We start from the raw sequence: 27,192 nt of genomic DNA on the forward strand, positions 1-27,192 counted from the left end.
CCACAGCTCACGGCAACGCTGGATCCTTAACCCACTGAGCAAGGCCAGGGATCGAACTTGCATCCTCAAAGATGCTAGTCAGATTTGTTTCTGCTCAGCCATGATGGGAACTCTGCAAAAAAATTTTAAAGCTAACACTTTTCCTTTAGCTGACCCAGACACTGCACTGGTATCTACCGCTGACAAAGACCACAAAGTCCATTTTGTTCAACATCTCTAAAATACTATTTTTGTCTATTTTGTCTATTTTGTCTAGTTCTAGATTATGTCACCTCTGGGTCCTGAGGTCCTTACCTGCAAATTTTATATATTAATCTACATAAATTTTACATATTAACCTATGTAATGCTATGGACTGAATGTTTGTGCCCCTGCCCAATTCAGATGTTGGAATCCTAATCCCCAAAGTGGTGGGATTGGAGAGGGTGCTTTGGGAGGTGATAAGGTCCTGAGGGTGAAGCCCTCATAAATGGGATTAGTGCAACCATCTGCAGACACAAGGAGAAGACAGCCATCTGCACACCAGGAAGAGGGCCCTCACCAGACACCGAATCTGCTGGCACCTTGATCTTGAACTTCCCAGACTCCAGAACTGTGAGAAATAAATGTTTGTTGTTTTAAGCCACTCAGTCTAGTATTTGCTATAGCAGCTCAAGCCAACTAAGACAGTTAAGTAATAAACCAGCAAGTAATGTCTAGTACAAGTCTGTGAACTATCTTTCTAGAAATAAGAGCCCTGTATTTATTGGTAGGAGACACGATTTGTTAAAATGACTTGTCAATGGAACTCAAGCCTAATCTTCATAATCTATAAAAATAAGCACATGTACATTGTTTTAATCTTGGTACTGATTCTCCATGATTTACACAGATGATATGAAAAGGGGTTTAACTAATAAAGTCTATGCCCTCCACCCTTTCAAAGCTTTCCTGTGTGTACTGAGGTAACTTTCGCAGATTTCTCAGAAGCTTTGGTCCATGTGTTTCTCAAAGCTTCCTGGTGGCGACCCCTCCATTGCAACCAGGTCCGGTGCTTGGGGGCCGCCTATGCCACTCTGAGTGAAGGGGAAGGGAAGGCAAATGACCAGCCTTGATCAGAGGTGGCTTCCCGGCCACTGGCATGCGGGTTGGCTTGCAGATGGCGTTTTGCTTGGCCTGCCCCTTGCTCTTGTACAGTGTGGATTAGCTGCCAATATTTACAAATGAGGGGATCACACATAAAAAATATGATTTCTGGCTTCTTTGGGAGAACCATGAAGGCTGGCTATCCTAGGTCCACATTCTCAGGCATCAGGCGGCTGCTGTTTGGACAGGATGAGTGTTCTCTGGTTGGCCACAGAGTCCTCTGCCTGTCCTGTTCCTGACTGGGGGGCCTCTTGTCCGATATCTATCACCCATCAGGCCCTGTTTTCTTACACTTTCCCTGTATCTTGCATTTCCATAATCTGGCATTAGGGGTTGCACCTGAGGCCACGCCCACTTGACAACTCCAGGGGGGTCATTCAGTTCCCCTGGAACTGTACTGCAGAGCGCCCCTATTGGTTTTCCCTGGAAACTGACTTCTACACTATTTTTTAAAACATAAGTACATATATTAACATTTGGACGATGGCATTTTAAATTTTAGCTTAAAGACTAAGCATATCATTGCAGAACATGTATTAATATTTTAATATATGCATTTTAGATAATATAACCATTTCAGCCAAGTAGTATTAAAATTCCTACAGCTAAGAAGTTATGTCCTACAGGCTTTACAAGAACCCTTTTTACAGACTTTTTTTTTTTGTCTTTTTGCCTTTCCTAGGGCCACTCCCATGGCATATGGAGGTTCCCAGGCTAGGGGTCCAATCAGAGCCGTAGCCGCTGGCCTACGCCACAGCCACAGCAATACGGGATCTGAGACTCGTCTGCCATCTACACCACAGCTCATGACAATGCTGGATCCTTAACCCACTGAGCAGGGCAGGGATCGAATCCATGTCCTCCTGGATGCTAGTAGGGTTTGTTACCACTGAGCCACAAGGGGAACTCCGTACAGACTACTTAGAAGAATTATAGGAGACCATTTCCTGCAGTGAGAAAACCTTTCCCTCTAAAGCTTCTTTGAGATGAAAAATAAGAAAAGGGCCCTTCCCTTCTCCCACATCAATGGCTACCTGTCAACAATAACAATCACTGTTCACATTTTAATTTTTTAATAAGATTTTTAAAATAAGAAAACATAAAATGTTCAACCTGTGTACTTTTCAAATTTTGTAAGAATGCTGAGTACTCCTAAAGGAGAAATATTGCAGCCAAAGAATTGAGCTGGAAAAGAAACTTGGAATGTATTAATAGCCAAGACATGGAAACAACCTAAATGGCCATCAACAGAGGAGTGGATAAAGAAGATGGGGTACATATACACGATGAAATATTACTCAGCCATTAAAAGGAAAAAAATAACGGTATTTGCAGCAACATGGATGGACAGAGAAGTTATCATGCTAAGTGAAGTCAGTCAGACAAATGAGACACCAACATCAAATGCTATCACTTACATGTAGAATCTATAAAAGGGACACAATGAACTTCATTGCTGAACAGATACTGACTCACAGACTTTGAAAAACTTATGGTTTCCAAATGAGACAGGTTGGGGGATGGGGGGATGCAGTGAGGATTTGGGATGGAAATGCTATAAAATTTGGTTGTGATGATTGTTGTACACCTATAAATGTAATAAAATTCATTGAGTAATAAACTAAACTAAAATAAAATACACCAAAACAAAACAACAACAACAAAAAACTTGGAATGTATTGAGTCTAATCACTTCATTTAGGGACAAGTACAAAAATCAGTCCAGAGATGTTAAGAAACTCACCCAAAGTCACACAGCAAATAAACAACAGGATCTGAATTACAACACAGGACTCCTGTTTCTTGCTTATTTCTTTTCATCAATAACTGTGACTCTAAACTGCTACTAATAACATACAGAAATGAATGTGGGGGGAGAGTTGGTGGCAGGAGAAAAAAAAAGAGTGAGAAAGACCCAAGAGAGAAAGTGAAAAATAACCTGCCAACTGAGCAATCATCATTGTTACTGCTGTGTGAAATTTTAATTTCCTCTTTGGAAATTTAGGTTAAAAATACATCTATTTCGATTTGCAGAGTGCTCATCTTCTTTACGTTTCAAACTTCACACTTTACTTTTGAATAAATGTTTATTTTCTAATGTAATCCTAGAGATTTCACTCCAATGAGGGGAAAGACTTAGGCTCTAGACATTATATCCGAGCCCCCTTCGAAGTGTCAAGAAATTTATAAAAGTCTCTTTATACCTAAAGGGAGTTAGAATGTCTTAATATAAGCCATTTGAGAGATTTATTTGGCCTCGCTCTGAAATGCCTGTAGCACACATTTGGCACCCACATTTGTTCACTCATCTCAACCTTCCACATTCTTAAAGTCGATCTCAGTTTGGACTATATTAACCCTTAGTTGTGATTATAGAAAGTTGTGCCCTCCTTAAGAACAGAGGGGGGGGAATGGGGGGTGGGGGGCCTTCATCAATAAATGAGTTGCTTGAAAAATGAAAAAAAATCCTTTGTCCTCTAGTCTTTACATTTCTAATTCAGCAAGTGACAACTTACCCAGAATAGGGAAGATAGTCAAGCGTAGGTCACCAGTTCCTACACTAGGTTCCTCAAAACCAAGGGTTTTCTGGGAACGACCCAGGCACACATTTTAGCTGGAAGACTTTTCTTGGCCTCCCTTTCTCTTTGGGGACACAGAGGCAGCATACGCTGATGAAGCGTCATGACCCCACACTCAGGGCCTTGGACGGGCCGTGGTTTCTCCTAGCCAGGGCCTAAACTTGGATTTTGTCTGCAATCCATCATTTCAAGATGTGATTTCCACCACATCCCCCCTCTCCGTCTTTGGCTCACTTTATTCATTCTCTTAAGTACCTAGAAATGATATTATCAAAGATTCCATCTCAGTCCCGCAATGGCTTCTGCCTAATTGATCTATGTCCTTTCATCCCCCCACCTCCCCACCCGCCTTTTTTTTTTTTTTTTTTTTTTTTTCCTTTAGAAAGAAGAGATGATGAAGAAAATGTTCTTGGAATTCTTTTCTGGCAGAGTCCTGTGAGCTTTGCTTTAAATTGTTAGTGAAATGCTTGACATTTTTCCTTCACTTTATAAACATTATGTGCAAATCATTCAGAATCCTTAATGGAAAGTAATTTCCCATTAATGCAGGCCATAAAATGCCATTTTCTTTTGAAACTGTGCCTTAGAAACGAACAGGATGGGACCCCTTCACACTTGCAAATTCTACCCACACGTCAGTGAAGCCCCATGCCGGAGTTGGGGGCTGAAGCCCCCGCCAAGGGCACTTTAGAAGAAGCCACCTCGGGAAGGCACAGGCAAACGTGAATCAGTGGCACAGCATGGACTTTGCGGCAATGGAGAGTCCAGTTACAGACACTGAGCCTTGGTAAAAGCCATCTTTTTCACATCTGTGATCTCTGGCTGACCATCACCCTTCTAATAACTCAATCTGCCTAAGCACTGCGCTACTGGCCAAGAAGGAGGGGACATTAGCAATGGCATGCACAGTCTGGATGATGAAGCCAAAGAACTCACTGTCCTATCAGTGTTTTCTCCTTCCAAGTCAGATGCACACAACAGATTCTCTCTGCAACCACTTGCTGGCCAGAGTCCATATGATCAAGAATCTTGGAAATAAATCATTCCCAATGCTCTTGAACATTTTCTAACATTCCCCAACATTTTCTCTTCACGATATAAAAGGAAAATCTACAAGGTGAAGTGCCCAGGTCGACTACTTACTGGCTCTATGACTTTGGGGAAGTCTCACTTAACTTCTCCACTTGACTTCTAGTAGTGGTTGGTAAGTATTAACTGCTATATTGTTAAATGTCTTATTTATTACTGTTTTATTTTTTATTATGACTTCCTTGGAACACGTTATGAGGATAAAATGAGTTATGTATCTAAAGCATCACATAATGATACCTGGCTCATTTCTGGTACTCAAATGCTATGTCCTTATATCCTTAAGTGGTACTTTAGTTAAAACACTTTTTCACTTCTTTTTTATGCCAGTCTGAGAGGTCACACATAGTCCTCCTATAGGTAGGTAAAGACACGTTCATCAAAGGAAAGCTGCATTGTCTCTCACAGCAAATGGGAGCATGGCATCTTGGGAAGCTTGACCAGAGTTCCCATCTCTAAAAACCAAGCACCTATGTGGATGCAGGCTGGAAGGTAGAGGGGCGGGGTATGAACTGAGTCCTGGGGTCCACTGATTCTGCTTCATTCAGATGTAATACAAACAGGGAGGCAGGCTGTGATTGGGCTTGTTTTCAAAGTTTTCAGTTAGACTGTTTATACCCAGCATCTTTTTAAACAGAAGCTTTGAAATGGCTTACAATAACATATGAATTCAGAATAAAGGATTTTCTATTTCAGACCTGAAATAGAAAAGTAAAGCCACAAAAAGTACGGAGACTATGTATGTTCATCCAAACAAGAGAACTTTTGAGGAAAGGGGTGGGGGGCACTATTAACAGTGATACTAGAGCAAGAGACATGCACTGGGACTGTCCCCAGCAAACCAGGATACCCGATCACCCCCACCACAGGAGAAGAGGAACATATGCACTAGCTCTGGTCATTTTAATGATTGCTGTGCTTGAACTTCATACCTGGCATTGAGCTCCCTGGGGGCTGGAGAGAACAGAGAATAGAATGAAGTATGCAATTTCTTTAAAGAAGGAAGCAGTGTTCTATAATAACCTATATGGAATGGATATGTGTATATGTATGGCTGAATGACCCTGCTGTACACAGAAATTAACACAACCTTGTAAATTAACTATACTGCAATAAAATTGAAAAATTAAAAAAAAATAAAGGAGGAAGTACTCCTATTCCTCAAAAGCCATCAATTTTTGCATTATTAAAAACATTTTTTGTTTATTCAAATATTCTTACTGAAACACAATTTAACGAATACTTTGAAGAAAGGAGAATATTGCACATAACCCCATCGATTAGTCTGGTTTGCATGCAGACACTGATTTACTGATCGTCATCATAGCACATTTACAACCTTGTGTCTTTCTTTCCAATTTAATATCAAACCATAAACATTTTTATGTTGCTACATAATTCCCATGTTAATAAGTTTGAATAGCTGCATAATATTCCATTTGATACTCGGCTATCTACTCAACCACAATTCTACTCTTGACAAATAGATATAAATAAATATTGATCATTAGGCTGTGCCCACTTATAACTTTTTCTTCCTCTTTATAGTGCTGTAATAGATTCAGGAATATGCTTCGCTGAAATTATTTCTTTGGGATACGTTTCCAGGAATGAAGCCACTGAGGGCTTATAAATGTTTTTATTAATTTTGATATATACTGCTAAATGGATTTCCCAATGAGCTACCTCAGGGGTTGGCAAACTAAGACCTCTAGTTCCGTTAAAACAGGACACAGCCACGCCTACCCCTTTTCATAGTGTCTATGGCTGCTTTCACGCCATGACAACAGAGATGAGTAGTTGCAACAGAGACAATATAGCCCATCATAGAGTATAAACTATTTATGATCTGTCCCTCTATAAAAAAAGCTTGTCAACTCCTAGGCCATCCTGATGTATATTCCACAAGTGGTGTGCAGTGTGGGTGTGTTCATGGTACTACATTCTAAGAGAAATGAACTATGTGGGACCCTACATCTTCTGCAACACACTTGTAGCAGACAAATGTGGCAGAAACTGCAAGCTAGCCATCCAAACCCGCTCTTTCCTTCTTCCATAGTAACATAATGGTAAGATGTGGCTCTCCAGCTAACTTCCTCCTCCCCCACTCCATCTGCAGCTAAATTGTGGTCATGGGCCTAAGCTCTTCCCAGTGGGATGGGAGCAGAAGTGATGTGAGCCGCTTTGGGTTCATTTCCCTAAGAGGAAACCCCTGGCCCTGGATGTCCACACTTAAATTCTCTCTTGTTTGAACCACTGTGTCCTTAAGTCTCTGTACAACCGCAATCACCCTAACTACTACAGAAACTAGTACCAGAAGGGAGGGGTTGGTATCATAAAAACAAAAATTTAGTGGCACTGACTCAGCAGCCAGGTCGTGATAACAAAGAAACAGGTCTAAAAGGCGTGAAAGCTGGTGACCTTTGTTAGGCTGTGGCTAAACATTTAATAAAACTGTGGCCTGTGAAAACTTTGAAAGCATGCCACACACATACCCGGAGCTCTAAAGGAAGAAAGTGGAGAATGTTAGTGGATGTTAGCTCCTCCTTGGTACATCTAGCCAGTTACTACAAGAAAGGCAAAAATTACCCCATTTGCAAGCAAAGACAAAAAGGAAGAGAGAAAAATCAGAGGTGGGGTCCTAGGACAAACTGCTTCCGTATTCCAGAGAACAGAGGATACACAGTTTGCTGCTCCAAATCATTCTCAGAGACTTCCCTGAATGAAGGCACCTAGTTCCACAGCAAAGATGACTCCAAACATACTACCATGGTGACTAAGAGGGTAATGGACCTGATTAGTACCCATAAGGATGTGGGTTCAATCCCTGGCCTCCCTCAGTGGGTTAAGGATCTGGCATTGCCGTGCACTACGGTGTAGGTCACAAATGCAGCTCAGATCCAGCATTGCTGTGGCTGTGGTGTAGGCCGGCAACAGCACCTCCCACTCATCCCCTAGCCTGAGAACCTCCATATGCCATGGGGGAGGCCTAAAATTAAATAAATACATAATTAATTAAAGATACTGCCTTCTCACTCAAGTCTGTTGTTTCAGATGGCCTCCAGCTAGCCACTGGAAGTTAGAAAGATTAGACAAGATAAGAAAGACAGATGGCAGTTTTAAGGGCTATCTATAAGAAAGAAACTTGGATGTGATACAGATCAGAAGCTATGATGTTTTTGGAGGCCCTGACTTGTGAAAGGACATGTGAACCTAACCTGAAAACGTCTCCATCTACTGAACCTTGAAGAACCCTCAAGGGCCTACGCCTCAGGAAACACAATTCCCAAAGCAGGCAGCTTTCCAGAGCCCATGTCAGGGGGGAAGTGAGGACATGGAAGACTTCTGAGAAGGCAAATCTAGGGACCCAAAGGATGAAAGTGATTCCTCCCAACCACCTTCCAGAGAGCAGTACTAGAGTCTAAACTTCTTGCACCAACACAGTAGGGTGTCCTTGCCACTCCTTTCCAGAAGAATTCCATCCTTTTTCTGGACTAGTGCCTGCTGTGCCTTTCCCATTATAATGGGGTGTGGCTGCCCTGCTGGAGACGGCACTTCCCAACTTTCTTTGCCATGACCTGTGGTCATTGGATCTGAGTTCTCAACTCTGGAATGTGAGTGTCATTGGCTTAAGAGGACATGTCTAGCCCAGCCTTCTGTTCTTTCTCCCCTTCCTGCTGGCTGGAGTGGCAGCAACTAAGACAACCCAGAAGCCACAGGATGGTGAAGATGGCAGAGCTGCCATTGGCCTAGGCCCCTGAGTGACTCCAGGGACCAGAAGCACAGAGTCTCCCTGGATCGCTGCATGAGTGAGAAAATCTTATTTTGTTGAGCACTGGTTGCACTTTGGGGGTCTTTTCCTTTTTTTCTTTTTTTTAACAGAAACCAGTGTTCCTCTAATACAATACAAAAAGAACTTTCCAGAGAGCTATATCTGAGTATCCTCCTGATAACATTTTAATGAAGCCAATTTTATTCAAATAACTTTAAATGAAACATTGCATCAAAACGTAAACTGAAAAGTAGCACTGCATGCTAGAGACTGTAACCATGAGAATAATTAGGATGAAAAGTAGACAATTTTATTAAATTCAAGCTAGGTATTCTTGGCCACAAAAGACTTTTAGCCTGAGGCCTATCTTCTCTGTTAAAACTGGACAGAAAAATGTTCCAGCACAAAACTATGGCTTTATCTCCTTGAAATCAGAATAGCTAAAAGAGAATTGAAAAAAAGAATAATTTTCTCATGATTTGATGCAAGATCCTCTGGGTCTATAGCCATTTAGCGCCTAAAGCTATCTTGGGTAACAAACAGCAGAGAGATGTGTCCACTGAGACATATGACACTGAATGACTTGAAGTTCACATGAATATAGCAGACTGAGTGCAAGACTGTAGCCTTCCTTTCATGTATCAAATAACTATTCATTATAAAATAAGTATGTCTTACAGATGGCCAGTAGGCACATGAAAAGATGCTCAAAATCACTCATCATTAGGGATGAGAATGGCCAACATTAGTAAGTCTACAAATAACAAATGCCAGAGAGGATGTGGAGAAAAAGAACCCTCCTACACTGTTGCTGGGAATGTAAAGTGGTGAAACCACTGTGGAAAACAGTATGGAGGTTTCTCAGAAAACTAAATAGAGAATTACTATATGACCCAGCAATCCCACTCCTGGGCATATATCTGGACAAAACTATAATTCAAAAAGATACATGTACCCCAATGTTCATTGCAACACTATTCACAATAGCCAAGACATGGAAACAACCTAAATGTCCATCTACAGATGAATGGATTAAGATGTGGTTCATATACACAATGGAATACCACCCAGCCATAACAAAGAATGAAATAATGCCATCTGCAGCAACATGGATGGAACGAGAGACTCTGATACTGAGTGCAGTAAGTCAGAAAGAGAAAGACAAATGCCATATGATATCACTTATATTTGGACTCTAATATATGGCACAAATGAACCTATATCTACAAAACAGAAACAGATTCACAGACATAGAGAGCAGACTTGTGGTTGCCAAGGGGGAGAGAGGAGGAAGTGGGATGGACTGGGAGTTTGGAGTTAGTAGATACCAACTATTACATTTAGAATGGATAAGCAATGAGGTCTTACTGTACAGTACAGGGAACTATATCCAATCTCTTGGGATAGAGCATGATGGAAGATAATTTAAGGAAAGGAATATGTGTGTGTGTGTGTGTGTGTGTGAGAGAGAGAGAGACAAAGACTGGGTCACTTTGCTGTAGAACAGAAATTGGCACAACATTGTAAATCAGCTAAAATTTAATAAAATATAATTTTAAAAAATAAAATAGGTATGCCTTTAATTCCAAATAATGTTGGAAAACAAGAATGAATACCAGTGGTAGGCCACGAATTATGGGGAATATAAGGAATATCTGAAAGATGGAGAGAAGAAGATGAAGGACATGAAACTGGGTCAGAAAGAGAAAGACAAATGCCATATGATAACACTTCTATGTAGAATCTAATATATGGCACAAATGAACCTATCTACAAAACAGAAACAGCCTCACAGACATACAGAGCAGACTTGCAGTTGCCAAGGGGAAGGGGAGAGGAAGCTGGATGGAGATGCAACAAAAGTGGACTTCAGGAATGCCCATGAACTCAATGCCAAGAGCAGGTGGTTCTGGAAGCTGGATGACTGGTTGGCATTCTGGGAAAAGAAAGGCCTGGTGAGTCTTTCCATTCTGAGTTTGCACCAAGCACCCGGGAGCCCAGGCATCTGCCTCCAGGAAGGATTCCTGAGTGCAGGGACCTGAAACAGTTCCATGAGGAATGCAAGTACCCAGAAAACTAGAAACCAGAGTTCCTCACTCAGCAGAGCATCCCTAAGTTCCCCATAGCCATGGGAAGTAGGCAGCAGTAACAGACATAGTGCCGCAAGCAAATTAACATGGACTCACAAACAAAAAGCTGTGCACAGAGCTAAGAATAATTTGTTATGCATAATGCTTGGCAAAAATTAAAGTCTAATGATATGGGTATGGAGAAGCAAGTATTGCTACATGAATAGTAGTGTACCTGTTCTAGAGGAGTGATTTGGCAACATCTACCACCGCTTAAAATCTGCATTCACTCTAATTCAGCAGTTTCATGTCCAAGAAAGACCTGCCCATCAGCATATGGGGCAGATATGGGACATTGCTTTTAGCAAATAACTGGAAACAGTCTTAACGTCCATTAGCAGGGAAATGGTACATATAATGGAAAATTAGGAAGCCATTAAAAAATAGTGGGATCCATATGTCCCCTCCTTGGGGTAGTGTCACCTGATTCCTGGTCTCCCTCATGCTCCCCCTGCATCCCCTGTAATCCCTCCCTCTGTTACAGGATGGTAACTAGGTCCTCTCCAAACTCTGAGCTGCCCAAATAAATGGCTTGTGTTTTTCATCAAAAAAAAAAAAAATTAGTGGGATAGATCTATATGCATGACATGGAAATAACCCCAAGAAATAGGGACATATGTACAAAAGCTAACCTCAGAACAATACTTCTAATATGATCTTTTATTTGAAAAGCAGAAAATAATCTAAAACAGTGTGTATATAGCCCACTTCTCGATGCACATACACAGATATGACAGTGTTCCTACCGAACTGTTAACGATGGCTACGTGTAGGGAAGTGATTGGGATGGAATGAATGGGTGATCACAGGAAACTGGAGCATGATTCAGACCACTTGAGCGTTATTTTTCATAATTTGATTGTTTCATTAAGAAATATATCTGTGCCACGTGTCTAATTTAAAAAAATGATGCAGCACTTAAGGCAATGCCTACCATACAGCAGGGGCTCCACAGATGCTAATTCAAACCTATTTTTAAATCAGTAAAATATCTGGGAAGAGTTAAAAAAATATAAATATCAAGGATAATGTTGCATGATGATTCTATGGCCAGGGTTTAATTCCTTTGAAGGCAATAAGTAAAGTGATGGAATTCTTCCTTGATGTAAGTTCTTGAACAGAGAACCAGGAAAGGGGGCATTACTGGTGGGGGGTGGAGTTCACCAAATAACCTAGAGAGAAATCCAGGGCCTTAATGTATTCACACAGAATACAGCAATAAGCAGTAAGCAAATGCTTCCAGCAGAGCACCCGCAGAATTGTCGTCTCACCTGTTGTCTTTGCTGAAGAGGGGGTGGACACCCCATTGAGCTCACTAGGACTCCTCTTTATGGGCCGTGGCTTGTATTCTCGTTTGGGGACATTGGACGCAGCCGATATCCTGTAATACACATTTTACGATAAGTCAATATCTGATGAAGAAAGCGAAGCTTCCAAACCTATGTTTGCTCTGCCTTGATGAGCCTACAAATTTAGGTCCTAGGTGACAGTCATGAAAGGGGGTGACTGTTACACACTGATTCTTAAGTAGCCCAAAGTGCTGTGATATCCAAAAATAGGTTTTGTTACTACATGCAGACATACCTTGTTTTATTGCCTTTGCAGATACTGAGTTTTTTTTTACAAATTGAACGTTTGTGGCAACCTTGCATGGAACAAGCCTGTTGGCACCACTTCTGCAACAGCATTTGCTCACTTTGTGTTTCTATGCCACATTTTGGTAATTCCCACAATATTTCAAACTTTGTCTCTATTATTGTATTTGTTGTGGTGATCTGTGTTCAGTGATCTCTGCCACATAAGATGGTAAACAACTGGAGTTCCTGTTGTGGTGAGGCAGAAACGAACCCGCCTCATATTCATGAAGATGCAGGTTTGACCCCTGGCCTTGCTCCGTGGGATCTGGCATTGCCCTGAGCTGTGGTGTAAGTTGAAGATGTAGCTCGGATCCTGTGTTGCTGTGGCCGTGGTGTAGGCCGACAGCTGTAGCTCCAATTCGACCCCTAGCCTGGGAACTCCCATATGCTGCACGTACAGCCCTAAAAAGAAGGGAAAAAAAAAAAGATGGCAAACAATTGATAAATGTATATGTTCTCACTGCTCCACCTACCACTGACCTGCCACTGCCCCATCTCTCTCCCCTCCTCAGCCTCCCTGTTCCCTGAGACACAACAATACTGAAGCTGGGCCCATTAATAACCCTGCTGTGGCCTCTACGTCTCCAAATGGAAGAGTCTCAAATCTCTCACTTTAAATCAAAAGCCAGAAATGATTATGCTTCATGAAGAAGGTATATTGAAAGCCAAGGAAGGCAGAAAGCTAAGCCTCTTGCACTAAACAGGTAGCTAAGTTGTGAATACCAAGACAAAGTTCTAGAAAGGAAATTAAAAGTGGTATTCCAGTGAACACACAAATGATAACAAAAAAAAAAAAAAAGTGGAACAGCCTTATTGCTGACATGAGGAGAGTCTGAGTGGTCTGACAGAAGATCAAACCAGCCCTTAAATCAAAGCCTCATGCAGAGCAAGGCCCTAACTCTCTTCAGTTCTATGAAGGTGAGAGAGGTGAGGAAGCTGCAGAAGAAAAGTGTGAAGCTGGCAGAAGTTGTTTCAGGAGGTCTTTAGGACAGAAACCATCTCCATAACATCAAAGTGCAAGGTGAAGCAGCACCTGTTGCTGTGGAAGCTGAGCAAGTTATCCAGAAGATCTAGCTAAGAGAACTAATGAAGGTGGTGCAGGAAACAACCAACTTTCGAAGTAAATGGAACAGCCTTCTGTGGGAAGAAGATGCCATCTAGGACTTTCATAGCTAGAGAGAAGTCAACGCCTGGCTTCAAAGCAGCTTCAAAGGACAGTCTGGCTCCCCTGTTAGGGGCTAATGCACCTGGTGACTTTCAGTTGAAGCCAGTGCTCATTTACCTTCCTGAAAATCCAGAGGCCCTTGAGAGTTATGCTCAATCCACTCTGTCTGTGCTCCAGAACTGAAACAGCAAAGCCTGGATGACAGCACATCTGGTTACAGCATGGTTGACTGACTATTTCAAGCTGACTTCTGAGACCCACTGCTCAGAAAAAAAAGATTCCTCCCAAACGATTACTGCCCATTGACAATGTACCTGGTCACCCAAGAGCTCCGATGGAGATGCACAAAGAGATCGATGTTGTCATCATGCCTGGTAACACAGCACCATTCTGCAGCCCATGACCAAGAAGCGGTTTCAACCTGCAAGTCTCATTAATTATCTAGGAACACATTTCGTAAGACTGCAGCTGCCAGGGATAGCGATTCCTCGGAAGGAGCTGGGCAAAGTAAACTGAAAACCTTCTGGAAGGGATTCATCATTCCGGATGCCATTAAAACTATGTGTGATTCATGGGGAGAGGTCAAACGAGCAACACTATCAGAAGAAGTTGATTCCAGCCCTCCTGGATGACACTGAAGGGTTCAAGACTTGAATGGAAGAAGTGACTGCAGATGTGGTGGGACTAGCCAGAGACCTAGAATTCGAAGTGAAGCCTGAAGATGGGGCTGAATTGCTGCAACCTCATGAGGAAACTTGAACAGAGGAGTAGCTGCTTCTTTTGGAAGAGCAAAGAAAGCGGTTTCTTGAGATGGAAACTACTCCTGATAAACATGCTGTGAAGACTGTTGCAATGACAATAAAGCATTTACAATACTACACAAATGGAGTTGACAAAACAGCCCCAGGCTTTGAGAGGACTGACTTCAACTTTGAAAGAAGTTCTGCTGTGGGTAAAATACTATCCAATAGCATTGTCTGTTACAGAGAAATCATTTGTGAAAGGAGGAGTCAATTTATAGTGCCGAGTTTGTTGTCTTATTTTAAGAAATCACCACAGCCACCCAGCCTTCAGCAACCATCTCCCTGACCAGTCAGGAGCCATCCATTTGGAGGCAAGGCCCACGTACAGCAAAAAGATTAGGATTTGCTGACGACTCAGATGATGGTTAGCATTTTTTTTTATTTTAGAAATAAAGTACTTTTATTTATTTTTTTTTTCTTGTGATGGCCACACCTGCAGCGTACGGAAGTTCCCCTGAGGCATATGGAAGTTCCCAGACTGGAGGTCAAATCAGAGCTGCAGCTGCCAGTCCACACAACGACCATAGCAATGCTGGATCCTTAACCCACTGAACTAGGCCAGGGATTGAAGCCACATCCTCACAGACACTATGCCAATTTCTTAACCCACTGTGCCACAAAGGGAACTCCTAAAGTACTTTTAAATTAAGGTATATACATTGTTTTTTCAGGCATAATGCCATTGCACACTTAATAGATTACAGTTTAAAGGAAATATAACTTTTACATGCACTGGAAAGCTGAAAAATTTATGTGAGTCACTTGATTGCAATATTCACTTTATTGCAATAGTCTGGAGCCAGATCTGCCATATCTCCAAGGTATGGCTGTATTTGTAAAGCATTTGTCTTTCTCAGGATGTCTGAGGCATCCAGCAAGCGCCAGGGATGAACCCAGCCCTCACCAATGCCTCCTCCTTTTCCTTGTGCAAGGGCAGAACTATGAAAATATGCTCTTGTGAGCAGTAAATGAACCACCTGCTTATAAAAGTGGATGCTCCAGAGGCTAGGCATAACTTTCATCTTCTCTCCATAAGGACTGCATTGATTTAAGCAAAAACCCCTCCAAATTTATTCATTCTCATTATCCTATGTAAAACAATTTTGTTATCAAACCTAGTCCAAAAACTAGGACAGTTTTTTTAACCTGGCATTTTAATCAATAGGGTTACCGTGCATACAACCTATATCATTAATTTTCAGGAAAAGTAGACAATCATTAAAGTTATAAAGAGCACAGCAATCTTTTCATCCTTCAGAAGGTATTTTTGATTCTTTCAACATCTCTCAGAGTCCATATTATGCAAGCAGCCTGATATTTGTGCTGGTAACATAAAAACACATCTTTCCCCAGATACTTACATACATTCTGAATATCATTTCTCACTCTTCTCCACATCCCTAGATGCTGGGGAGGAAGTATATGCCGTCCCACCCCCAGCTAAAATCTCATCAGGTCAACCATGAAGCCAGGACAGCTCTGTAGGGGCTGAACTCGAAGTCAAGTGAGGAATTTTGGTTGACCTGAGGACAGGTCATGAAAAAGGGCTTCAGTGTGAAGAAAAAAGAGAAGTGCTGCCAGATCCCTTCTCCCAGGTCTATCCTGTTAGCCAAAGCCACGTATTTATTATCTCACTGCTATCCCACACCCAACCATGAAAACCAGCTAAAGAAAATTCAACACAGGAGTTCCCGTCATGGCGCAGCAGAAACAAATCTGACTGGCATCCATGAGGATGCAGGTTCAATCCCTGGCCTTGCTCAGCGGGTTAAGGATCCGGTGTTGCCATGAGCTGTGGTGTAGGTTGCATACATGGCTCGGATCTGGCGTTGCTGTGGCTGTGGTGTAGGCTGGCAGCTATAGCTCTGATTTGACCCCTAGCGTGGGAACCTCCATATGCCGTGGGTAGGGGCCTAAAAAGACAAAGAAAGAAAGAAAATCCAAAACAGTACAGGGCAGTGGGAAGGGGAAGATGGAGAGACAGAAAGAGATACTGATTTTGATTGATTTTAACTCTGTATTCCTAGGCTTGCAAGGAACGTGAAGGCTCTTACCGCATCTGTAGCTTGCTCTGTAGCTCCTGCAGAATCTCTGTGGATTGTTTGTGATAGTCTAAAGCTGCCTCTATAAACACGGCCAACTGGCTGACTTGTTCTACCTGCAGCAGAAGTGGAAAATTACTCCATGGAGGCTAGAGCCTGTGTAATGTTGAGAGAGAGAGAGAGATGGGGGACACCCATGACAAAGACCCGGCTTTGCAAGGAAACCCTGCCTGCCTCGGCTCTGGTGGATTTCATTTCATCGCATCGCAGAGCCCTGTGCAGTCATCACACAGGACATGGTATAGAGCTATAAATGCTGTAAAGACATGTTCAAATTTATGTGTGATTACGAAGTTGATTTAACACAATAAAAAAGCCTATTTTTCCAATTAGGTGATATTCTCGGGAGACGTTTAAGCTATAAAGTTCATGGATCTGAAAATGGAGAGATAAAGCTTTTCCAATTACAAGTGAAGCCAACACTTGATAAATGAACTGCTTCCTTATCGAAGTGTCTCTATGGGTACTTCCTAGCTAAGTCAAATCAAGAAACTAAGTAAATGAAGCTATGCTCAGATACGAAGGGAAGCCAGGGAACAGGGCATGCTCCAGCGCAAAGACTTTCTGGCCCCTTATATGTTTTTGGTGCCCCTGTATGCTTTTGTTGCTATTGGCACAAAATCATTTCCCTGAAACATACAGCCCAAAGGCATGAACTAGAAGGACTCTGGCATCTCTCTTTCCCATGAACCAAGACATTCATGAAATCAGTGACCAAATTACAGTGGATATAAAAAAAATCAAAAAGTAATGTCACAAAAGAAAGCCAGGAAGACCTAGCAATGTGTAATTTGCGGAAGAGACGTTGCCAGTAGAGCACCGGGATTTCCTTCCTGCTTCCCCGCGTGTCTAATGGGCTCCTAGAAAAGAGGCATTAATTAAGCTCATTTCCACAAGCCTCTAAGGCAGGACTACGGCGCTGAGGTGATGGGAGTGCCTAGCATGAATCTCCTGTGCTCCAGAACCAGATAGAGCACAAGTCAAAATCAATCCCCCTCTTTCCTAAGCTTCCCCAAAGCCTATGCATCACCTCCTCACTTCTTTTGCTACTCGGCTTCAAAGTCTGCCCTGCTTATTCCCTCTCAGACACGCACCCGGCAAAACCCTCCAAGGACTGCTTGGTCTTCAAAGATCCAAGCGGTTTTCATTTGCTATTGCTGATTGTGCTTTAGCCGCCTATTTGCCCCACCTACACCATTTGAATCATGGGTTCAATGCTCATATAAGAGGTACATGGAATTCCACTTGGGCCACACTGCAATCAGCATCTGCACCATGAAATCCCATCGTATTACGTTTGCTTTGCCATGCTCTGCGGCTGGAAAAGCAACAAGCCTAGCCTTAAATTTTGAGAAACTCAATAAACAAAACAAAGACAGCCTGGCCCCTACAAAATCCTAAGGATTTCTTAAGTTTCACCTCTTTGGCTTTTACACATACTTTTAAATAAGTCCAGCACCCTGGCCTAACAGGATCACAGTAGAATCTGCTGCAGATTTCTTATATTGCAAGAGCTGTGTGCTAGTTAAATTCTGCATCACACTTCTCTGTCTTTTGTAAAGTGAATCTACATTTTAATACCCACTTTGAAATACACTTGACATTTTATCATTTTTAAGGGAACAGTGAAAGATAGTCGAATGGGTATTCTTTACTCCTTGAAACACATGTGGAGTTGGGAGCGGGGTGGCGGTAGGGCGAGGGAGATAGCCATCTATCATCTCTGATGTGGCTAAAATATTCAATTATATTTTATGGAGATGCATTTGCAACTATTCATTTGATGGCTGACTTTGGAGAGGAAATGGGTCTGGGGCCCCTTAAAACTTGGAAGATAATAGCAGTGCTATACAGTGCCTGCACATAGTAGGTGCTCGATGCAATAAGCTATAAGTCTCTTGTTGAGAGTAAAGCCATGTGGTGCCACAAGTGGATTATCCATCTCTCCCTGCCAGAAAATGGAGGCTTCTAGCTCTCTCCAGGCCATGAACCATGAGCTGTGTGCAGCTGGCCTCTGCTTTCCCAACCCCACGTACAATTAAATACCTGGACCGGCAGAATCAAGGCCGCAATAAACCTCGGCCTTCCAAGAGCCAAAATCTGTCCAAAAGGTGAAACATTTCTATTAGGAGTTGTTGCCCTGAAATTCACAGGGACCAAATTCATGGGGGAAGTACCTTAGCTGTGGGGGTGGGGGTACTGGGCACTAGTGTGGACCAGGAGTGTGAGACGTTCCAAGAAGCTGTGGAAACTCCAGGGATGCCTGAGTGAGACTTGAGCCACTGGGGTGGCCTATGGACCAATAGTAAAGGATTTGGGCTGTACCCAAAGGATGCCTGGCTCAAATGAGTACCTATTGTAGTAAAGACCTTCTAAGATCAACTCTCTGTAAGAAAGTGGGGCGGGGGAGGGGGAGAGGCAGCAGAGGAGCAGGGCTGTGAAATCTCTTCCTCAGACCTTCCAACAATCAGTTACCAAAGGGACTGGTCAGCAGCCAGGGAGGCGAGCAGAGATGCATGTGAGCAGAGAGGCACGCTCTGAAGAGCAGGGCAAGAACAGAACAGTGTGAAGATCTCTGGGATCCGCAGGGGACATGAATATGGACACGTGCATCCTCTGGCACCTGACAAGCCACCCCCTTTCACAGCTGAAATGGCGCATTTCCAGGGGAGGCCTTCTTCGAGTTTAATTGTGATAATCCAGCTGATTTCTTGCTCTGTCCTATCAAAGAGCTCCACCTTTTTGGATTCCTCCACTAAGCTAGAGGAAAATTTCTCATGATCTTTGCAATCTGGTCATAAACAGATGCTTCTCTCTCTCTCTCTCTCTCTCTCTCTCTCTCTCTCTCTCTCTCTCTCTTTTTTCATGCCACACCCTCAGCATATGGAAGTTCCCAGGCTTGGGGTTGAATCAGAGCTGTAGCTGCCAGCCTATGCCAGAGCCTCAGCAATGCCAGATCTGAGCCACATCTGCAACCTATGCTATAGCACATGACAATGCTGGATCCTTAACCCACTCAGCGAGGCCAGGGATATGAACCCAAATCCTCATGGATACTAGTTGTATTCGTTACCAATGAGCCACAACAGCAACTCTGACAGATGCTTCTTCTAGTAATGCAAAAGTCTTTGAGTTTCTGTGGAATTTTGAGTAAAGCCATTAAATTCATATTAAGTTAATAACATGGGTAATAATCCTCCACACTTTCAGTCTCCACTTCACACTTCCCAAGAATTTCTTGCAAGGGCTCACTGGCCTGACACTGTGAGGTGAGAGTGAATTTCTAGGGGCTGGGAGCTGAGCAGAAGCAAAACCAGAACCACACGTCAGGTCTCAGGCTCCTTGTTGGGTGTGCTTTCTTTCTACGAGTTCAATACTTCCTAAATGTCTTATTCTATACATCACAAGTCCCTTGATATGCCAGTAATAAAATCATCATAATGATTGTGGTGTAGCAGAGGTCTATGGTCAAATAAGTTTGAGAAACCGCCTTGTTTGTCCTCCCAGGAGTCTCTTAGAGATGAATTTTTCATATGTTCATAAAAGACTCTGAAAAGTCTTGCGATAAAGAAAACCTGCTTAGTTTTGCTTAACTGAGGGTTTCCCAAACTTACTTGACCATAGGGACATTGTTAATCCACCACACACACACATTCCTTGGAATGAATTTTGGGAAACACCACTCTAGACCAATGGAAATAACCCAGGAATCTGGAACCTAGTAATTCCACTTGTCCTTGGAGCCCATGGACTGAGGGAGGAGGCCCAGGATGGAGATTTATTGCAAGAGAGCTAGAGAATGCTGCAAGCACCTGGCCTCACTGAACTGAAATGGGCATCTTCTGTTTCTGGCTCCTGCTAATATTAAAGACCTACATTCTTTAATGTTAAGTTATGAGGAATAAACTTCTGTGCAAAAACAGAAGAGGAGTGTGTCAGCAGGCCTGGGGCGATTTAGCATTCCCAAGAAATGACGGTGGAGACTGCAAGCCAACCTGAGAGCCAATCATGATGGGCACAGAGGCTCATCTCCCAGGGGTGCCTCCCAGAGCCCCACCAGCCACGGCAAAAGGAGTCCACCAGACCCTTCTGGGATCCTGGGAAAGCTTGTGGACCAAAACACCTCCTGGCTTGCTTCAGCTTGTAGAATAAGGAAGCTACTCCTTATTCTAGCAAGAAACGAAGTGATGCCCCAGGTCTCCAATCCAGTTCTTACTGACAAGACCCCCAGGACGACACTGTGGGACCAAAGAAGACTCTTCTCTTTGATTCTCCCACTCCCAACACTGCCCCAAATAAGTAAGAAAATAGATGCCTAGGAATATTGGAGTGAACCATTCAAGTCCTTGTCACCACCCTTTCCTTCTTTCTACACCACAGATGGAGGCGTGATCTCTCTGATAGATGAGATCAGGGCCCTGACAACCAGGCCTTCTGGACCCTGCACTGGAATAGCAAGAGGGGCTGGCCCTGGGGTCTGTGTTCTGTAAGAAAGCAGGTTGTGAAGAGGCCAAGAGAGATGCATGCTTTTGGCTCTCTGCTCTGCATACTTCACCCTCCCTGAGGGTGGCTAAGGTCTACACCAGGCCTGGGGTAGGTAGTTGGGGTCCCATTGTGGCCCAGACCTAAGCTGCCAGTTCTGTTCTCTAGGCAAGGGGCTGGGTTGTCATCCCTGTTTGGCTGCCCCTGTTTGTTTCTCAGCTGGGAGACTGCAGATGGGAGGATAGAGGAGCAACCACACCCTAGAGATCCCTGCATATGACCTGTTGGCCAGAAAACCCCAGGAAAAGCTGCCTGATCTGCATTTGGAGACCCATGAAAGACCAAGCCTGCTAGTCCAGCCAGAGCTCTCCTCCTCCAGTCAGACTGATCTTTAGCAAATGGTTTTTGTAGACATTATCTGGCAAAGCTCTGATCATGTCTTAGCCAAGGCTGTAGGACATGAGGGCTGGAGAACACAGCACCTGCTCCCTGGAGAGCCAGACTTTGGGGTTTGCTCTATTAGTGCAGACAGAGATAGGCAGGTGGCCTAGGAGTACCAGACACACCACCTCAAATGGTCCCCCTTCCTTTACACTACCCTGGCTTTTCATTTTCTCTCTGGAGCGAGTGCTTGCAAACCCTTTCCCCAGACTCTCTTCATTCCTCCCCTTCTGGGTGAGATCGGGGGAATGATCTATAGTTAGTAGGATGGGTGTTCTGCCGCAAAACCCAGTTCTGAATGGCCAGAGGCCATGTGTCTCAGCCTGCACCTGGCTGTGGGGCTCAGACTGGCTCTGCACTGGGGCGGCTTTCACCAATGAGGGTGCAAGGAGCAGAAAGTGCAATCTGGACGGGGCCAGCCTGTGCCATACCTGACACAGGCGACCAGAAGGCCTGTATTTTATAATCATTGGGAGTTTGCATCAGCTATGAGGGATGTCTCTTGGCTTCAATCTGGTTTTTACATCAGTTTCTCAATTAGTCAGAACCCAATGGGGTGATCAGCTTTGATACCCCCAAACCTCTAATCCATAACTGGATAAGGGTCTCCTACTTGTGTCTAAAGGAGGTGCCGGGGCTTCTACTACCTGCCACCATGTCCTTAGACCATGTGTTTAATAAGAGGCTGTCTGTCCTCAAGAAGCAGGCATATACCTGGCCGGTCAGGTGGAATGTCCAATCCATAGGCAAAGACAGGACCTTAAGACCCACTGTGTTTAATCTGGGAAATAAATCCCAGCCATCTTTAGTGCCAGGATCAGTTTCTGGAGGAAAACCCAACCATCACCAGCCATCATGGAACACAGCTCCTGATTCAGAGCTTCCTCACCATGGAAGGAAGCAGACATGGATAAAAGAGGCTGAGTGATGAAGGCTGGACATGAGGCTGGTGACTCAGAGGGAACAGGAAGTTGGGGTACCATGGGCAGCAGAGCCTCCATAGCTGGCCTGGTTGATGCAGAAGGACCAAGAACAGGACTAAGGGTTCAAAGCATGCCTCATCCCACCACGTATTGGTTCTCTGTCTTTCCCCACAACAACTCATGCCCACAAGCACCAGGAAATTTCACCATTAGCATATCAAGTCCAAGGGGTGAACTGGAGATTTTCTGGACCTTGCCTCATCAACAGGACTGCCAGACCCGTTGGATATGGCCAGACACACTGTCATGGAAAAGGATAAGGCCATTCCTTTCTAGGTCTAATTGCTGTTTCCCTGAGAATGAAGGCAGTCTTCTGGAGCATCCACAATAACCTGGGAGTCTCTTCAAGGATAAAAAAAAATACCTGGGAGATGAAAAGGTCAAAGCAGCCTCTCTATCATGAGTCACTGAGTAAATGGCAGCTCTTGTCACTATCACCACCACCAACACCATTGGTCTCCTCAGCGCTGTCATCAGCAACCACGGCACACAGGGTAATCACCACAGTCAAAGAGATCACAGGGAAGGCAGGAAGAGAAAGAGAAGGAGCCTAGTTGCAAGCCAGTCTGGAAAGTCTTTCACCATTTCATTATGTTGATCTCCTCCCAATGGCCAGCTTCCGTGGCTGCCAATGGAGGCGTGGACCCTTGCCCTACAATGAGGGAGCAGCGCTGAGTAGGGGTACCTCCCACCCCAGGAAACTTGAGGGGAAACACTGCAGTTCATGCCGCAGCAGGGCAAACACGAGGAGCCCTGTGGGTCTTGTCACAAACTAGCTCTTACTTCTCCCAGGGTGGGATGGGAAGGGGTTAACTCATTTGTGACAAGCAAAATACTGTCACTGTCAACAAATGGACAAAGGACTGAGCTTTTATTTATTTATTTATTGTCTCTTGTCTTTTTAGGGCCACACCTGCAGCATATGGAGGTTCCCAGGCTAGGGGTCTAATCGGAGCTATGGCTGCCAGCCTATGCCACAGCCACAGCAATGCCAGATCCAAGCCGCATCTTGGACCCACAGCTCATGGCAACGCTGGATCCTCAACACACTGAGCAAGGCCAGGGATGGAACCCGCAACCTCATGGTTCCTAGTCGGATTGTTTCCGCTGCGCCACGACAGGAATTCCAGGACTGAGCTTTTCTAAGAGAGGGATCATTTCTGATTTTGACTGATCCTGAAGGGAAAACTTAGGTCTCTTGGGTCAACTGCCAAGACCAGAGCAACGGAGCCAGGCCTGCCTAACAGAGTACTTTGCAACAGCTCATCATCACACATCATGAATGATGGTCATGAATAAAGCACATGGGTTAGGGAGCACGTCTGACACATGAGGTTCAAGCTCAGAGTTTAAATCCACCTCTGAAGGGTGTGGGGCTGGAAGGGGAACGTATGCTATGGCCTGATAAGGACATGCATCTGATACTTCACACTTTGAAAACACTTGCTAAATCTTCAAAAAAATCCAATGTAGCTATCCAAGACAAAAACCAAACCGAAATGGCCTATTGCTTAGAGATAGTTTCAAGGAAATTTTTATTTCTAAAGGAAAAACAAACGATGAAGAAAAACAAAGGAAAAATGTTACACCTCTTCTGATTTCTCATAAAATATTAGAAACATGCTAAAATATTTAAAAGGAGAAACATAATAGAGTGTACTTTTAGGTACTTGGGCTTAACGGGGGTTAATGTCGTGTCCACAGTGGACATAACTCTCCCCATATCACCATGGCCGATCGAAGGTGCTCAGGACATTTGGCTTGACTTGACTCAAAATATGCAAGACCTCCAAATACCTTTTAGTAAATTATTATAAGTAGAACATAGTTTTTCAGATAAATAAATCCTCCAAGTGGTCCCAACAAGTTTGAAAGTTCAACAGATATGTCCACGATTAATGATGGGCTGCTGTGGCTCGTGGTGTCACTAAGGCCAGGCTTAGGGTGGGAACCCTGGAGGGGAGCAGGTGGTCAAAGGCTCTTCCTCTCGGGCAGTGAAAAAGGCCAATGATTCCTCATCACCAGCACAAAGAAGGGTGGCTTTCAGCCTTCGTGGTGCCCAGGGGTACCTTCCTCCTTAGTTCCATTTAACCTAACTTTTACTCAGACAAATAAAATAAGAGCAGGTGGCAAGAATCACAGTCACATTAGAATGTTAGCAGGTCTGAGCGATATGTGTCCAGACCTTCACCATCCCCAAGTTCACAAGCACCTCTATGGTCCAGCTGAAAAACTCAGGTCATGCTTTTATATCCTGAAGGTTCACTATGACAAGTAAAGGCATCGGAGAGCTGGGTGATGAGTGAGGCTCTCCCATTAGCCAAGACAGCTGCTCCTCCCCAAGCATGTGCCTCCCTCAGTGAAACTGCAAATTCCCATATGACACAGGCTTTTCCAGCCTCCTACAAAACCATTCATGCTGTGCCTTCAAATACAAAGGCTGGTCTACCATGCACTTTGCCCAGGACAACCCCACCTTCCCAGGGCCGACCCAAGCACATCCATGAAGCAAGTCCAGGATAAACAGGACTACTCCAGATGTGAGATCTGAGTCAGGACTTGCCGGATGTCTGAAGCTATTTCTGAGGCAGGAGATAATGCTAGTGGAAAATTCCAGTAACTTGTAACACCTAACGCTCCAGAGCTTCTCAACATGCTGAACCTAGTCATAGAGTCAATGTTTTCATTCACATTAAAGTCTCCTGTTTGGTTTAAATACTTACATCATTTTCTAAAAAATTAAACATGCTTCTTTCAGCCAACTCCTTTGACTCTTCAAATTTTTCTACTGCTTGTCTGACTTCTTCATCTGGTATCTTACCTACTCGCTTCTTTTTATAATCGTAATCCAGGCGGCGGCCTTCCAGCTTTTTCAGGTGGTGCTAAGAGACAAAGAAGTCCTTCAGAGAACTGTTACACTCACACGCAGGGCAAAGAAATCATCATTTCTATGAAAATAGTCATTGCTTTTTCTCAGCCTATCTAGGGGCAGGATCCCACCTTACATTTCTTTTGCTTGTGCCCAGCATCTGTTAGAAGCTCCCTTCACTGCAGGTCCACAAGGAATATTTGTGGAACAAACAAATGGGTAGATGGATGGATGGATGGATGGATGGATCACAGAATGAATAACTGTCTATATGGAACATAAGGAGGCAGTATCAGCATTCGGATTAATTTTCCAAAGTTCTCCAGAGGACCCCTCATTTGGGCTCTACTAACGGTTCAGATAACTTCCAACCAAATTAACTACACATCTCCCAAATAAGGATGTTTCTTTGGGTGCTACTGTCAACTTCTCATTAAGAAGTAGATTATAAAAACCCAAATTTCTAGGGTTTCTGCTGTGGTGCAATGGGTTAAGGGTCCAGTGTTGCAGTAGCTGTGGTGTAGGTCACTGCTACAGCTTGGATTTGATACCTGGCCCAGGAACTTCCCTATGCCATGGGTGCAGCCAAAAAAGAAAAAAACAAAAACAAAAACAAATTTCCAGTATTCCCCCTAGAATAGGTATGTATCTCCCATAAAGTTGCGAAAGAACTATAGAACAACTTGAATGAATGCCATGGATGAATGTGATACACACAGAGGACAGATGTTCACAGGCAACCTCTGAAACAGTGGGGTTTCTTTTTTTAAAAAAAAATATGATCTCTTGGAGTTTCCATCATGGCTCAGTGGAAACGAATGTGACTAGCATCCATGAGGACACAGGTTCGATCCCTGGCCTCCCTCAGTGGGCTAAGGATCTGGCACTGCCATGAGCTGTGGTGTAAGTTGCAGACACGGCTCAGATCTGGCATTGCTATCACTGTGGCGTAGGCCAGTGCCTACAGCTCTGTTTGGACCCCTAGCCTGGGAACATCCATATGCCATATGTGTGGCCCTAAAAAAAGATTAAATAAATAAATGAAAAAAATCTATAATCTCTTTAACAAAGTAAAGCAATTATAAATATTAGACGTGTCCATTCATGGAAGGCACTGCTTTGTGTGACAGCAAGTTCCTCATCAGTTTGTGTACAAGCAGAGGGATCCCATGTCAGAAACACTACAGAGAAGATAATTACACAGGGAAAAGGACTTTATGGCTATAATCCCTGGAAAACAGATACTCGATATGGAAAGTATATATGAAAACAGATGGTCCCACTGAAGCATGTGGGTAACTTGACTATTCTTTTTAGCGGGAAGCACTGGGGTTCTCACTTCCATAATGACTGGATGCAAAGAGCATATGGAACAAAACATCAGAAGCATCTCCCTTATTGTTCTGTGATTCTGGGCAAGTCTCTCATTTCCTCTGTGCCTCCACGCATGTGGTGGTAAAACAGAGACAACCAGGCTTAGCCTGGCTGCTGATGGGTGAAGAAATGTTTGTGAATGAATGTGCTTTGAATTCACAAAACCTTTTACAGCTATGCAGTCGTACATTAAATAAACAGACTCTACTCTGGATGTCCAAGGTATGTAGAACACAGCTGAGCCTATGAAAACCCTTCTGAGTATTGGACTCTTCGTTCTTGGTCATCTACATGATTTAAGTTTAGATTTATACAGTTTCTACATCAAACCACAGCTGAGTAACAAAAAAGACCATTTAGAAAAAGAAATGTTTTTTGCACCAGGAACTGCAGCATTTAGGTATTAAGTGGATTTTGCACATCTCTCCCACTCACTGCTCTGATTCCACATTTGTGTCCACGGCTATCTACCCTACTGAACCAGGTCAAGTGGGAGAGCAGCGTTGTCCAGTGGATTTTCTGTATGGCTTCCTTCAAGGTCATCAGCACAAGAAGACATGGCCTACGACTGGAGTTCCTACTCAGTGGGTCATGGCGTTGCTGTGAGCTGTGGTGCAGGTTGCAGATGTGGCTCGGATCCTG

At 43.7% G+C, this 27,192-nt stretch overlaps 1 protein-coding gene across 10 annotated transcripts in view; it reads right to left on the reverse strand.

The window, feature by feature from the left end:
* The window catches only part of SH3GL3 (SH3 domain containing GRB2 like 3, endophilin A3), a 350,527-nt gene that overhangs the window by 15,858 nt on the left and 307,477 nt on the right, over window positions 1-27,192 (reverse strand). For 8 of the 10 annotated variants that reach the window (XM_084968533.1, XM_084968536.1, XM_084968532.1 and 5 more), the window contains 3 exons: window positions 25,031-25,189; window positions 16,354-16,457; window positions 11,966-12,075 (listed from right to left, as the gene is read on the reverse strand). In XM_084968533.1, the coding sequence (XP_084824659.1) occupies window positions 11,966-12,075; window positions 16,354-16,457; window positions 25,031-25,189 (373 nt within the window). The remainder of the gene's footprint in view (window positions 1-11,965; window positions 12,076-16,353; window positions 16,458-25,030; window positions 25,190-27,192) is intronic. The other 2 variants (XM_084968530.1, XM_084968531.1) reach the window with 2 other exon arrangements.

This window comes from Sus scrofa, chromosome 7, assembly GCF_054392235.1.
Source record: "Sus scrofa isolate SSC_HxYL_T2T_F1_AM1 chromosome 7, Sscrofa_HxYL_maternal_Yorkshire_Landrace_v2.0, whole genome shotgun sequence".
NCBI classification, from domain to species: domain Eukaryota; kingdom Metazoa; phylum Chordata; class Mammalia; order Artiodactyla; family Suidae; genus Sus; species Sus scrofa.